The following is a 14772-nucleotide window of genomic DNA, read 5'->3' as shown; positions in this document are numbered from 1 at the left end:
GTACACACCTGCATTATTAGAGACACTGGTGACTAACCAGCTACACCCAGGAGCTGCTCCCAGGAGTGGCTTACATCCTTCCCTCATGTCCGTCTTGGATGCTGGGGTCCATGTTCACCTTGAGTCCATTACTGGACATGTCCCATCCTTCTTGGGTCCCGAGATTAGCCACGTGCCAAGAGGGAAAGACTTAATTGTCTCATTCCTCACTGGGACCTGACATTGTACATCTCTTTTGAGTTGATATGAAACCAAACTGAGACATGTCTGAGGATGACGCTAACTTTTCCCTTTGAATCTCAACTTTCCTCCCTTTTCTCTCTGCCTTCACTCCCCTGTTCTGCTGCATTTCTGGTAGATTTATCCAGAAGAAATTTAGTCCCCTTTTCAGATCTTTTGAAACCCTTCCCAGCCGAACTCACACTCTTAAGCTCTTTATGTTATTTTTTTCCTTTCAATCTGACAGACAGTTTTAGTTCCCTAGCAGAAACTACCATGCTGAGTAGGACAAAATCAATGACCAAGCAAATACAGTCAAGATGATGATGAGAGTGGCTCCACCCCTTTCCTTACCCTTCAGGCCCCTAGAAGAATGTTTCCCACTCCTCTGCCGTGTTTATGCCTACAAAGGGCTAGGGACTGGGGCGGCCCTGGGGGACCCAGCATTTCTCTTTAGGCGAGCTAGCTGCTTAGGGGCTTTAGAAAGAGAATCCTGTTATCGTTAGTTCTGCAAAGGGATCCCTAAAGGCTCATAGCCCTAGGACCCTGGTCACGTGTATACGTTGAGGGCAGAGCTCTAGCTCCTGGACACACTGGCTGGGAATCAGCCCTTCAGTGGGGGACCAGAGCTTCCAACTCATTTCACATCCCCAAGAAAGGCATCTTGGCAGAGAAAGAGACCCTAAAGTGATGGCTCAGGGAGAACTGTCCCTGCATCACCAGAGTTATGTCTCATGACTGGAGAAGTTGGGCAGGGCAGGATTCTGGTTCTCCGGGTTATATCCAAATGCTAAACTTTACCAGTGTGTTTGCTGCTCTGCTGGGGAGGGGGTCCCAGCTTTCCATCTCCTAGCTGGCGGTGAGCTAAGAGGGTTCACCTTCCAGGGAAGGCTGTTTCCCCAGTATTCAGGCCACTTTTGATGCATGGTCTGTGTGTGCGTGTGTGTGTGCGTGTGTGTGTGTGTGTTTTCTTAGAAGCAAGTTTCCCTCTTGTTTTGTTTTTGTTTGTTTTTCTTTGAGCTCCATGTCCTAGAGCCAGTGAGCTCCCCTTTGCTGCCCCTCTGTCTCCCCTCTGTGGCAGCAGCCCATCCTGGGGAGCTGTGCCCCTCTCACCACTGCTCTCACTCCTTGAAAGAACAGGCATCTTCACTTCAGCCTCAGAACGCCCGTGTGAGGGGATTGTTTGTAGTAGATGTTTCCATGACACTCGTTTATTTCTTCTGCAAATACAACTGCACTGGGGGAGGGGATGAGATTGGGAAACATGAACACCTTCCAGTTTCCTCCCTGTCCTCTACTGAAGGAATAAGAAATCCACTTTCCCTGGGTCCCTCCATCCCAGACCCCTACACTGCTCCCCAAATCCATTTGGCTTCATGCTGCTGATGGGGCCAGGCTCCCAGGAGGGTGGGGAGGGGGGAGGAATCTTGTGCTTGAGGAGACAGCCTTTTTAGGAGAAGAACAAACACTTTCACTGCTCAAAGTCGAGATTTCGTTGTGATGAGCAACTATGACCCGCACTGGGGGTGGCAGTGTGCACACGTGTGTTCCCGACGGGGCCCGTGACTCTCCCGCAGCTGAGCCAATGAATCACCCCAAATCTTAGCGACTTTTAGAGGTCATTTTAGTCATCCCCCTGCCTTCGGGCTGGATGGAGCTTAATGTAATCTCACGTTTGGGTGGGAGGGGGTGAGTTGGGGAGAAAAGAGTGGCCGTGTGTGGAAGGGAGGGGGTTGGTGGCGGTAGCGCGTGACCCCTTTGAAAAGATATCCGGCGAAGGACGTTCCCAGCTTCCCCAGGCTGCCGTTCCCGGGTTTCCCCATCACTGAATCAGCACCGTCCTCCCGGGACGCCTTTTTGCCGGATGGAAACCGGATGCTGGGTTCACTAGGTGGGCGGGGGCGCCGACCCCTCAGACCTGCAGGGTACCCGAGACTCCAGGGTCCCGTTAGCCGGCCCGGCAGCCACATTCCCTCCCCCAGAAACTTGCCAGGCAGCGGGAGCAGGGAGCAGAACCAAGCGGAGACGCGGTAGCGCCTTCTCCCCGGCAATGCGCATGATTCTGCGGCTCTGGGCTGGCCACACGTCAACGCACCTTGAATGGGCTCGCCCCCCTCGCCGCGACGGGCAGGCGTCCCAGCCAATCGGGCTCCGGGTTTGCGAGCCGCGCCCAATGGGCGGACGGCGGGGGCGGGCCTGGGGCGGTGCGGCCGGGCTTCTCCTCGGCGCTGGCTGCGCTCCGCTCGGGCTCTAGTGCAGGTGCAGCTGCGCCGGGCGGGAGGCTACGCGCCGAGCCGAGCGGAGCCGCGGAGGGATGGGGAGCGGGCCGCCCGGTCTGCAAGAGCCGCAGGAGCCGCGGGAGCACCGGCACGGGGCGTAGGCGGCGCGGGGCACTTTGCGATAGGATGAGGCTCCTGGCTGGCGCGCGGTAGTACTATGATTTGGTATGTGGCCACTTTGATAGCAAGTGTGATCAGCGCCCGAGGTCTTGCGGCTCAAGGTGAGTTGAAGTGCAGTGTCCCTCCCCTGCGCCTCCCGGCGCTCTCGGCCCCGTCCTCCTGCCGAGCCCGCGCCCTCCCGGCGGGCGCGCTCCGAGCACCGCGGGGAGGGCGGGGGCCGAGGCCGCGGCCGGCGGGAAGGGCCTGAGCCCGGGCTGCCGGCGCTCGGGAGAGGACGCCTCGGGATTCGGTCCACTTCGCCACCCTTGGCCCCAGGGCTTCACAGCGGGTGCCGCGCCCGGTGCCCTTCGCGGGCGCAGCCGCCGCCCCGAGCGCTGGGGAGGCGGCGGCTTTCTGAACTCTGCCGCCGGGGAGTTTGCGGGTCCTCGGGCGGCTGCGGCACGCTGGACCCCGCGCAGCGCCACCGCTCCGCAGGAGAGCCGCTGTGGGGCTTGGCTCCGGCTCGCGTCTTTCCGGACCACACGTCTTGGCAGCTGGAGGTCGGGTCCCCTCGCAGGGCGGGGCGCACGGAGCCCCGCGAGAGGAGAAGAGTTGGTTCTGCGCGGGGTTCCTCGCCGGCTGCGAGGAGCGGCTGCCTTCGGCTGGCCCTGCCCGCGCCCCGCTCCGCCGCACCTGAGACTGGCCGGGCAAAAGTTCCCCGGGAGCGCGCCGCAGCCGGGCACAGCTGGCCGGGGGCGAGGGCGGCGGAAGGGGGTCCCCACTGCCGCGTCTCCGGGCGGAGGGAGGTTTTCCTCTTTCCGTTTTTCCGGTCTGAGCTGGGAAGAGGCCAGAGGGAAGCCCGCGCGTTGGGTGATGCGCACGTGAGCGCGCGGGCTTGTGCTCTGGAGACGGCAGAGCCACCTGCCCACCTCTGTGTGACACCCCGGCTCTCGGCCCTTGTATGGAAGTAGGAGCGGAGCCTGAAAGTGCCGGGTCTCTGAGCTCACGGTGCTCAGCGCGCAGACACGACCCGGCTGCGGACAGGTTCCTAGGGCCGGGAGGGATGGCTTCCGGGGAGAACCGCCGGGAGTGGGCGGCCGCAGGAGGACCCGCAGCGGGATACCCCGCGTCCGGCCGCGCTCGCGCAGGAGGGTCCTCTCGTCACCGTGTCTGGGGCTGTGTAGGGGGAGGGGAAGTGATTTGGGAAAGTTTCTGGAATGGAATAGGTCTCCGTGCTGTTTGGGAGTGTGTGAATACAGAGGAGGGCGAAGGGAAGGGTGATTTTGTTAAATGGTGTGTGACCTGGATGGTTTTAAAACTCTCCCTTTGTCAGGTGGGGAAACTGAGGCCAGAGTGACCGCAGAAGCTTGTGGAGTGGGGTGTGAGGTCGTTCGAACTGCGCTTGAGAACCCGTCTCCAGCCTCAGCCTCACCCCCTCATTCCCTTGTAGTCTTCCGATGCCCGCAGCTTCCTCCCCTCCAGTTTTTGGTATGTTCCTGCTATGGGACTGTGGCTGAAAGCACAAAAGGATGTGCTGGGATCTTTGAATAAAAAAGAAACTCCAAAGGGAGGCTCTGAAATAGCCTCCAAGCCTGAGACTTCAGGGGATGAGACTTCAGGGGAGGCGGATGGACTTTTTACAAGTTTAAGCACAGAATAAAGGAAAATGGGCTTTATTACAGCAGCACACAAGGCGGCTAGACAGAAGGAAGGACTTCCCAGCATTGAAGGTTGTTGGTTATGAAGCTTTTGCCTTCTGTCTGCGGTGGCTGGACATGAACCCCTGCCTGCCACCCCTGTGGGTCTTCGGGGTCTTTTTAGCCAAAGGGGCTCTGCGTGTGGTGGTGAAGGACCTAGGTCTAGTCACAGGACCTGCAGTCAAGTCTGGCTCGGCCACTTGCTGGCCTGTGACCTTGGACACGTTGCTTCGCTTCTCTGATTGTCACTTGCCTCATTGGGGGTTAACAGCCTGAGCTTGTAGGGTTTTTGTGAACATTAGCGTTCTTTAGTAAGTAAGAAAGTAAGTAAACGATGATGATGATGGTTTCATTGTCTGGGGCTTCCAGGCCCCCCTCTCAATTTCTTTCCTTTGAGCCATTCAGGGCATTGGGAGCTGGGAATGCCTTGGGGTAAAGTTCAGGTGCTGCCTCTGTCGGGAACCAAGTTCGGTTTCCCAGGTGGACCTCGCCCCGGGGAGATGTGGAGGGCTGCTCGGAAATCCTTTGAAAGATCTGTAAAACTGGAGTTTTGTCAGTGGCCAGAGCCTTGTGGGAAGGATGCAGGGAGCCCAGGAGGCAAGCAGCTCGTCACGCACAGCCTCCGGGGGCAGGAGACAGGCCTGTGAGGCTGCTGCCTGCACACTGCCAGCATTCAGATGCTGCTGTGTGAGCTCAGCTGTTCTCCGACTGGCAGAGGTGACTTCCGGGAGATTCCTGAGGGGAGGGACTCTGCGGTGCCAGCTTTAGGGTTGGGCTGAGCAGGGCTGCTCCAGCAGAGGGGCGAAAGGGTTGGGACAGAGGGAGGGATGAGTCACGTGTGTCCGGGGGGCAGTGGAGAGCTTGGGGAGGGTGTGCAGAAGAGCCTGGAAGATGGCTATTGGAGTCTGCATCCCAGACGTTTGCTGAACAAGCCTGGGGGGAGGACCCGGGCCTTTACCGCCAAGGCTGCCTCCTCCTGTTGACTACAAATCCTGCATGACTAGTGTCCCCAAAGAAAGTGGGTTCTGACTCAGATCCTGCTGGTAGCTGGACCAGTGCCTTGTACTCTTGGCCTGGCCGTGACCCTCCTCCCTCCCTTTGGCAGCCAAGGTGGGAGGGAGGAAGTTTAGGCCTGGAGGCTGCTAGCAAGACCCACGGGCAGCCTCTCAGCTGAGCAGGACTTGGCTCGGGACGTGGCCAAGTGGCATGTGTGTGCGTCCCCAGCACACACGCTAGAGGCAGGGGTGTGTCTGGCAGGCTGCGCTCAGGAGAAGCCGAGCAGGGTGTGTGTGTGAAGAATCAGCTTTCAGCTGCTGGCCCCAAGATCGGCGTGTGCTGGACCTGGAGCTGCCGGGTCCCAGGGCTGGTGGTTTCAGGTTTGAGGCTCTGAGACAGAAAGCTGGGATCTGGTTACCTAAGGAGCAGATGCTGCCTGGCCGGGAGGTGCTGAACTCCAGCCTTGCTTTGGCTGCCCTCTGTCCTGGCTCCTGGCCCTGTGCTCTCCTCCCTCAGATCTCCCTTCCTCGGGCCTGGCTGCCACAGCCTTGCTGCGCTGAGGGAGTGAGGGCGGACCTGGGCGCGAGGGGGTGAGGCCCGAGAGGGACGAACTCTCTCCTCTCTGAAAGGCTTCCTGCCCCCCTGCACGTCCCATGCCTCCTCAGGCTGGGCTCGGGTCTCGGGGAGCAGCTGTCTCCTGTCTGCGCCCGAGGATGGGTAAAGCAGCTTGTGTGAGAGTGGATCTGAATTGTGGAAAGAGCTGTCACTGGTGCAAGCTGCGTGTGCGCGTGTGTGCGTGTGTGCACGCAGTGTGTGCAGCTGTGTGTTTGCACGTGCACGTGAATGCAGCAGACAGGCGACCCAGAGTCTCTAGGAACGAGGTGGGGCATCACTCCCATCTGAGTGTTGGTGGCCGTGGGTGGCAGTAAGGCTAGACTTGGAGCAGACGCCTGACTTTCCCTGCCCCCTGCTCCACACCTGAGTCTGGGCAGCGCAGAAGCCCCCAAAGTTGGAGGCTCAGCCCAGGGGCTGGTCGAAGGATGCCTGAACTCCCCGAGAGAAAGCCTCAGTGGGGACACACACGGGCAGAGCCCCAGGGATGCAGAAGACGGGTCTGTCTTGTAAGGTGGGCTCTGGTCTCGGCTGCCCAGTAGCCCAGACTCTTGAGTGGAGAAGGGGCTGGGTCCCTGGGGAGCCGGGCGCAGAGGCAGCTTGTAGCCTGGCCCTGCCCATAGGGGAGAGCCCAGCCTGCCCAAGGCAGCTGACCTATTTTTCTTAGGAATCTTCCTGCTTTTCTGTTCTCTCTTGCGTGAATAAGCAGAAGACTGGTGAGCAGAGTCGGGGGCTCCATGAAGGTTTTGGAGAGCAGTTCCTCGTGGGCCAGGCTGTGAGCGAGGTCTCAGCCAGCCTGCCTGTCCCCCTGGAAGGGAGGGGACTGGGTGCTGCTCTCTGCCCGACCCCCTACCCCGCCCCGCCCCTGAGCTCCCTCCTGGTCCAGGCCCGGCCACCAGCTGTGGCAGGTAACTTGCACACACTACATGAGGGCAGCCGCTGTCCTGTTTTCTGGCTTCTGAGTAGGGAGTGCTGACGCTTCACTACGAGCAGACACGGGCTTCGATCCCCCGCTTACTCGTGACCACCTGGCGCCTTACCCGAGGGCTCTCCCGGCTCACGGGCACTTGGACCAGGCCTGTACCCGCCCGGCAGGCGGGCAGGGTGGGTGTCGCTGGGTCTGTCCATGGAGGAGCCGCTGCAGGAGCAGAGGGGAGGTTGGATTGCTGACTGCTTCCTGCCAGTGGCTCCTGGGGAAAGGCTCTTGGAAATACAATCTAGCCCAGAGCAAATTAAGGCTGCTAATAGCGTTGTTGCTGCCTCTCGGGCTGCCTGGGCCAGGAGGGTCAGGGTGGAGAGGCGCCCACGGAGGAGGGGGCCTGCAGATCCTGCCCCTCCCCCAGGGCCTCGAGAGAAAATGGAAAGGTTCCCAGCCAGGGCCAGGCTGGGCTCAACCGACCTTTGACTTGGGCCCTGAGAGTTTGATGGGGAGTGGGGGCCGAAGGGCCGTGAGGTCAGCACTGGGGAGACCGCAGAAGGAGGATCTGCCCAGGCGGGGGTGGAGGTCCTGGCCGGAGGCAGGCTGTCCCGGTGCCCTCCGGCCCACCTGCCTCCTGGGAAGGACAACCAGGGTGCGGCCTGACGTGGACATGGCCGTTCCTCCGCATCACACTTGGCTTTGGGTGGTATGTCTGTCCTCAGCTTTCCTCGTGCAAGCCTCTGGCTCTCCGCCCCCCGGGTAGGGGGTGGGTGCTGTTCCGGGGAGCCCGATCACAAGCTCCCTGGAATCTCCTGGAACCCCCTGGCGTGTCAGGGAGGAGGGCCTGGGGGACTGTTGGGGGCTGTGCCTTTTTTGGACTCAGCAGGGATTATTTTTAGGCTGGCAGATGGAGGTGGTGGCTGGCGCTGGTATTATTAGACAACAGGCCTGTGGTTTGGGAGCCTGGTGCCCGAGGGGGAGGGGGACGGGGTTGGGGGTTGGGGTGGGCGGGGGAGGGGAGACTCCCTGAGGACTTGTACTCACAGAGGAGGAGGCTGGCGCCGCCGCCACACCCAGCCCGAGCTCCCGGGTCCCAGGTGGAGGGGACTCAGCCCAGTGCCAGCAGCTGTCTTCTGACCCAGGCGCACCCCGCCGTCCTGCTTGGGTCCAGGGCTGCAGAGCTCTGGCTGTGAGAACCTGTCCAGAGTGTGCGGTGTGGAGGGGCTGGCCTGACTCAGCGGAGGGGAGGGGGCTGCTTCTTGGGTCGGCGTGGGAGGGGCCTCGTCCTTGGTCCCTGGGCCTGTGGCCCGGCCAAGGGGAGACACGGCAGCTGGAACCTGCTCCGACCTGCTGCCCGGCGGGCGGCTGAGCCAGCCAGGGGGCCCCCAGCCTGCTCATCTGTGAAATGGAGATGGTAGTACGCCTGTCAGCCAGCGCTGCGACCCAGCACGGGCCTGGTGTGTAGGAGCGGCCTAGAGGAAGCCGGGTTTGCCTGGTGGCCGGCTCTCCCGCCGTCAGACCTTCCGGTCCTGGCACCTCTCCTCCCCCAGCCCCGCTTGTGGAAGAGCCCCAGCTTGGGGGGTGGGGGCGTCAGGCCCTGGATGCCCCGTGGTCCTGTGCTCACGGGGGAGCCAGTGGCAGCCCTGGACCCGGCTACCCGCCGGGCACCACCTGGCCCAGAGAGCAGGAGGTTTGTCCCCAGTGGGCTTTCGGAAAGGTCAGCCAGACCGCAGGGGCACCGCGTCCTCCTTTGCCCTCTCTGCCCACCAGGGTGTGTCCCCAAGATGCAAATTTGCTCTGCTCCTCCGGGTACAGCTGTGTCCTGCCTTCTCTGAAAGGGGTGTGTGGCATCCAGGACACCTCCCACCCCTGCGGTGCTCACCCTGCAGACGCCAGCGTCCCTTTGAGGCTTGCGGCCTTGTCCCTCCGCTGCTGCAGGCTTCTGTGCTGGGGAGGGGTCTGGGGCCTCCCCCTGCTGCAGCCCTCCCACTCAGGTCACCACCCATCCCTGTCTTCCCCTGCCCCCTCCTTCCTGCTCCCCTCTGAGCCAGCCACCATGAGCAGCCTGCTGCTCCTGGACTAACGGCCTCCCTTCTGCCCCCTCCTGGCTCTGGGTCCTCTGAAGGCCTGTGTCTCTGTGTCCCAGGCTGAGTCCTATGTGCCTCTGAGATCTCTCTGTCTGTTTGTCTCTCTCTGTCTCTGTCTGTTCGCACCCTACCATCTGTCTCCATTCTTGCCCCTGGACTCTCTTTCACTCTTCGACTTGGGTCATGTCCTCCTAGGGTTGAGGTCATCTCTCTCCTCCGTCAAGCCCCTCTTCGGTCTCTGCTGCCAGCAATGTTTACTTTTTTTTTGCAGTGAGCTTTTCTGGAGAAAGTGTTTTATTAGACATGCTTGGCTCAGAAAGGCTCAGGCTGAGGGGGAAGTGCTCGTGGGTGATGGAGTGAGAGCACACGCTGTGTGTGTGTGTATGTGTGTGTGGGTGTGTGTGTGTGTGTGTGGGTGTGTGTTGAGGAGATGAGGGAAGCTGATAAATATTTTAGGATTCAGAAAGCCAGGAGGGCTGGTCTGAGCGTGGGAGCTGGGGCAGGGCCTCCCCCCACCACGCCCCGCCCCGGCCTTCTTCCTGGGAAGCGGGTCTCTTTTGGCTTTGCTCCTGTCTCTGGACTGCTGGCCTCACCGTGTCCTCTCTCAGCTGCCGGCCGCTGGTGGAAGGGTCCTCAGGAAGAACCGTGGAGGCGGGGCTGAGGCCCGAGTGGGCCTTGGTGGGGTGGGTGCGTAGCCCTGAGTCCAGGCTGGCGGGGGCTGGTGTGGAAGAGGCTGCCTCGCTGCTATGCAGTGAGAATGAGGCAGCCCAGGTGCAGACCCTCACCCCGCCAGAGCCTCCAGAGCCTTCGGTGTGAGAGGGGGGCAAGCGACCCTGCCCCCTGCCCCAGGCGCTGGGGCCAGAGCCTGGGAAGGAGCCCCTTCTGTGGAGGCCTCTGCCCCCCAGGTGACGGCCCCCGGGAGGAGCCCCCTCCTCTTACCCTGGTTCCTGTATTGCCTCTCTTCTCCTCCAAAGCCTACACACTCACACGTGCATGCACACACGTACACACGCGCACACACGCGCGCACACGCGCTGCTTTCCCTGCTTGCTCAGGTGGCCTGCTCCTTGCCCATCCCTGCAGGGTCCAGGAGCAGCCTCTGTGCCCGGGTGCTGCGCTGGGCTCTGTCCCCACCTGGTGCCCCTGGGGTGTGGTGGGGGTGCCTGCTGCGCTTTCCCTGAGGGGCTGGAATTCAAACTTAGCCTAAAGCAGGGCTGGGAGGGTTGGAAAACCGGCTGGGGCCTCAGGCAGGTGAGGGCAACAGTCTGCTCTGCTCCAAAAATACTCTGTGATCTTAGCTCTTTCTCTAGAAAACAGTGATGTCACCGGTAGCCAATCAGCTTCTGGAAGGGTTGCCTCCTCCTTCTTCCGCAATTTGCAGGAGGAGAGGGAGCTGGAGCCGGAGGGAGAAAAGGAGAGACAGACAGAGACATAGACCCAGAGAGGTGGAGGCAGAGCTCACCACGGAGACCGGGCAGTGGAAAAGCAAAACCCCTTCCCCGGCACAGGCGAACGGAACCCCACACGTTCCCCCAACACACACACGCGCTGATAGAGACATATAAACGGGGAGGTGGGGAGAGACAGGCAGGTAGACAGAATCACCCATGCAGCGGGGAGCTAGAGAGAAATGACAGAGACACAGCGAGACAGACGTTGGAGGAGGATCCGGAGCCGAACAGAGAGTCAGAAAGACACAGAGACACGAAGGAGAGACGGACGAGAGGTGCGGGGCCAGAGCCCCCAGGGGTGGAAGGGGTGGTCAGAATCAGGCCCAGAGGCACTCGGAGGACGGGGGCTGCTCTCCTGGGCGTCCCGGGCTGGGAGCCTCCGCGGAGCAGCCGCTGTCCCTGGTGCTGCCTGGAGGGGTCCAGCCGGGACTGGAGGGGAGGGGCGGGGTGGAAGGGCTGGGGTCTGGGGGGTAGTGTGGGTACTGGAGGGAAGGCAGCGAGAGGGGCCTCTTTCACTTTGGAAGGGAGCTGGACAAGGTGCCTTTGGGCTGGAGGTGGGGTTGCAGGCCTCGGGGCGGAGCCTGGGTTAACCGCTTCTCTCTGCGGCTGGGCTGGGGGTGGGGCCGCTGGGGAGCCTCTCCCGCCTCATCTTGCGTCCCTTCCAGTCCCTTTCGGGAGGGTGGCCGAGCCCTATCCAGCCTTGCGCCTCGTCCTCTGCCGGAGGTGGGGATGTTCCCCTTAGCTGGCTGAGGTTAGCAGCCCAAGGGTCCCCCTCCTGCGTCCCTAGTCTCCTGCGGTATTAACGGTGATGTCTGGGGCTTCGCAGCCTGATAGACTTGGGGCGTGGAAACTGGCGGGCTGGAGGCCCCTCCCGCTCCCTCCTCTGCGGCACGCGGCGGACCGAGGGAGGAGGGGCAGAAAGGCCAGCTCCGGCCCCCGGGGTTTTCCGTCTGCTGATGCCACGAGCAGCCTCTGCGCAGCCTGTTAGGGATTCCCCGCTCCTGCATGGAGCACTCTTGTTTCGCGCTGTGAACATCAGGCTGAGCTGGGGGCGGGGCGTGGGAGGACGGCTGCCTCTGCAGCCCCTGCCAGGCTCCATTGGGAATTATCCTGGTGCAGGAAGACGTCCCATGTTCACCCGCTGCAGCGCCCGGGCCACGGTGTCCACAGAGGGGCCGAGGCCCCTCCACCTTCTCAGTGGCCACGCTCCTCAGAGCTGGCGCGGGTGTCATGGGGGAGGGCGCGGTCGGGCTCCGCTCTTTGGGGTTGGCAGGGCAGGGGTGGCCTCTGGGGGGGCCGGGCAGGATCTCCTTTCACCTCCTTCCCTCTGTCCCCGTGTGGCTGTCCCGATAGGTGCCCACGGCCTGCGAGAGGAGCCCGAGTTCGTGACCGCGAGGGCCGGCGAGAGCGTGGTCCTGCGATGCGACGTGGTCCACCCGGTGACGGGGCAGCCCCCGCCCTATGTCGTCGAGTGGTTCAAGTTCGGGGTGCCCATCCCCATCTTCATCAAGTTTGGCTACTACCCGCCCCATGTGGACCCTGAGTATGCAGGTAAGGCCTTCCCGCCTGGCTCCAGGGCCCCCGCACCGTCCCTCCTGCCTGTGTCTCGTGGCCTCTTGTCTTTTCCGACGGGCCTCTTATCTCTGTTTTCCAGTCGCTGTCTCTGTCCTCCCATCCTTTGCACTCTGGTAGGTTTTAATTAAGTGGCGTGAGGAGAGGGACATGGAGGTGGGGCAGACACAGAGCTTCCTGCACAGCCCCGCTGGGCCGCAGGGGCCAAGGCCAGAGGAGGAGAAGGGAGCCCAGGAGCCTGATGTGTGGGAGAGGAGGCCGGCGGGAGGGCGGCTGGCTCGGCAGGAGCAGCTGCGTCAGAGCCATGGCGGCCGCGGGGTTTGCTCTGTCTGGCTTTGCCCACTCCCTCCCTCTGGCTCTGAAGTTGGGGCCTCATCCAGTCCTGAGTGTGGGGAAGTGTCTGGGCGCCTGCTGCACTTGCTGCCTCGTCCTCCGGCCTCCCTTCTCCCTCCTCCTGGCCCCAGTGCTGTCTTGCTCTGCAATTACTCCTGCCAGTGGTGGCCTCACTGAGTCACTGTCAGGGCCTGCCTGCCAGGGAGGAGGGCGTGGGGCGGTGTGAGTGAGGGGCGTGTGTGCCTGTGCGAGGGTTGCACGTGGGCTTGTGTGTGTGCATGCATGTCTGAGTGTGTGTACGCATGCACGTGTGTTGGGGTCTAAAGGAAGAGAGGAAACTGGTGAGACACAGCTTTTATCTTTACCTCTGATTTCTGAGGTCTGCATTGCATTTTTCTCAGCTTCTATTTTTCTCTCTCCCTCTTCCTCCTCCTGTGTCTGTGTCTCTTCGGCCCTGGTTGGTTTTGACTGTCTGGTTTGTAGGCAGATTGCCACTACCGAGGAGACAAGGAGGAAAGCACAGGAGGTCGTGACACTGGGGCGAGGAGTGGGCCTGAGTGGAGAGTGAGCGGAGGGGGGACCCCGAGGGCTGCTCTGGGGAAGGGAATGGAGTTAGGGAGGGCGGCTCGGGTCTTTGCTCGCCTGCCAGCCACTCCTCATTCTTGGGCTACAGGCCCTGCGGCCACGCTCGGAACCTGGGCTCTGGCTGGATGAACGCTCTGCTCTCTGGCCTCCGCGACAGGACTAGGAGGGGACGCCGGCACCCTGTCCCCAGCGGCCTCTTCTCTGCCCACCACAGGAGTGCTGGGCAGACAGGGTGTTGGGCGTGGCAGCCACGGGGACCTGCTGGGGCGGGGTCCCTCTCCTCTTCTTCTGGGCTCTCTGGCCCCCTTCCCACCAGCTCCGTATCCCTTCTGCCTTTCCTTGGCTCCAAGAGAATGGGAAGTTGCAGGGAACTGAGGCTTTCTCGGTGCAGCTGGCGGGCAGCGAGGCTGGGGCTCTCGGGGCCGCCCTGCTCTGGGCCTGCCCGGCGGCGGGCTGGGGTCACAAGGGTGCTCTGCGCGCCCCTGACCCACTTTGTCCCCTCTCCACAGGCCGCGCGAGCCTCCACGACAAGGCATCCCTGCGGCTGGAGCAGGTCCGCGCCGAGGACCAGGGCTGGTACGAGTGCAAGGTGCTCCTGCTGGACCAGCAGTACGACACCTTCCACAACGGCAGCTGGGTGCACCTCACCATCCACGGTGCGTGCGTGGGCCTGTGCGTGCGCGTGCCTGTGTGCAGGCATGAGAGTGTGCGTGCGTGCGAGTGAGCGGGCAGACGTGCGTGGTGCGTGCTTGCGTGACTGTGCACGCAGGCGTGTGAGCGTGCGTGCGTGCGCGTGCGCCTCCTTCCGGCGCTCCCGGGCTGGGGGCCTCAGGCCCCCTCGCTCGTCCTGGAGCCCCTGGGGGCCATGGGCACAGAGGCCTGGCAGCTCCCGGCACCAGGGCGTTTGCCGCGGGCGGGGTCGTCAGAGCCCAGCGCAGGGAGGTGGAAACCAGCACCCGAAACTGGTAGGGTTAAGGATCTGCGGGGCGGACTTGGGAGCAGCCGCAGGAAGGCTCTCTCCGGGCACCTCCCCGTTACAGCCTCCTCCTTTAGACCGTTCGCCTCAGTAACCGTTGGGCGCCAGTCTCCACGCTGGGTGATCCGCAGCAGCAGAGCGCACCCAGGGCCGGGCGGGGATCCTGCTGGTCCCGGTCCGGAGGGTACCTTCTGATGCCCGCGGGTACTTACCGCCCTCGTGCTGTGCCGTGCTTCCCAGGGGCCGGGGTTTCCCTGGACCGAGGGTCCCCTGTGCCCTTGGGAGCCCTCGCTTGGGAGGGGACATTCCGGAGGAGCCAGGGGGCGCCGGAACCGGCAGAAAGTGGAAGAAGTGGTCCCCATGGTGGAGGGGAGCAGGGTTTTTGCTTTGATTTTTTTTTTTTTTTTTTGTGGTACGCGGGCCTCTCACTGTTGTGGCCTCTCCCGTTGCGGATCACAGGCTCCGGACACACAGGTTCAGCGGCCACGGCTCACGGGCCCAGCCGCTCTGTGGCATGTGGGATCCTCCCGGACCGGGGCACGAACCTGTGTCCCCTGCATCGGCAGGCGGACGCTCAACCACTGCGCCACCAGGAAAGCCCTTTGATTTGTTTTTCTGACCATACAGTTACTTTTGCTTCAGTTTATGAGCCGACGTGTTCAGCCACCGCGTGTTGCAGACGCTGCACTGGTTATTGAGGTGTCAACAGGTGTGCTTTGGACACGCCCCCCACTGCTTGCGTCTTTCTGGGTGTGATGTCTGTGACCCTGGGTGCCACGGTCTGGAGAGAGCAATGGGCGCTTGCCTGGGTTGCAAGTTTCTCTGAGCCTCGAGGGTCCCTGCCTTGTGGGGTCGGGTCAGGCTGTGCTCCTTCCGCCTTGAAAACCCATCCAGGGCCCTGGAAGAACAGAGTATTTTAGCCAGAGCACTGGTCTCTGGAAAGCGAA

At 62.2% G+C, this 14772-nt stretch overlaps 1 protein-coding gene across 5 annotated transcripts in view; it reads left to right on the top strand.

The window, feature by feature from the left end:
- The first annotated feature begins 2508 nt into the window (after positions 1–2508).
- IGSF9B (immunoglobulin superfamily member 9B) overlaps positions 2509–14772 on the top strand; it is a 47858-nt gene continuing 35594 nt past the window's right edge. For 3 of the 5 annotated variants that reach the window (XM_079930035.1, XM_079930034.1, XM_079930036.1), the window contains exons 1-3: positions 2509–2719; positions 11713–11910; positions 13359–13505. In XM_079930035.1, the coding sequence (XP_079786161.1) occupies positions 2656–2719; positions 11713–11910; positions 13359–13505 (409 nt within the window). In that variant the 5' untranslated portion in view covers positions 2509–2655. Of the gene's footprint in view, positions 2720–11351; positions 11911–13358; positions 13506–14772 lie in introns of those variants that run through there. The other 2 variants (XM_079930033.1, XM_079930032.1) reach the window with 1 other exon arrangement.

Source organism: Stenella coeruleoalba (genome assembly GCF_951394435.1).
Source record: "Stenella coeruleoalba genome assembly, chromosome: 8".
Lineage (NCBI taxonomy): Eukaryota > Metazoa > Chordata > Mammalia > Artiodactyla > Delphinidae > Stenella > Stenella coeruleoalba.
Note: the sequence above shows the minus strand (reverse complement) of the source record. Positions and strands in the feature narration are given on the sequence as shown.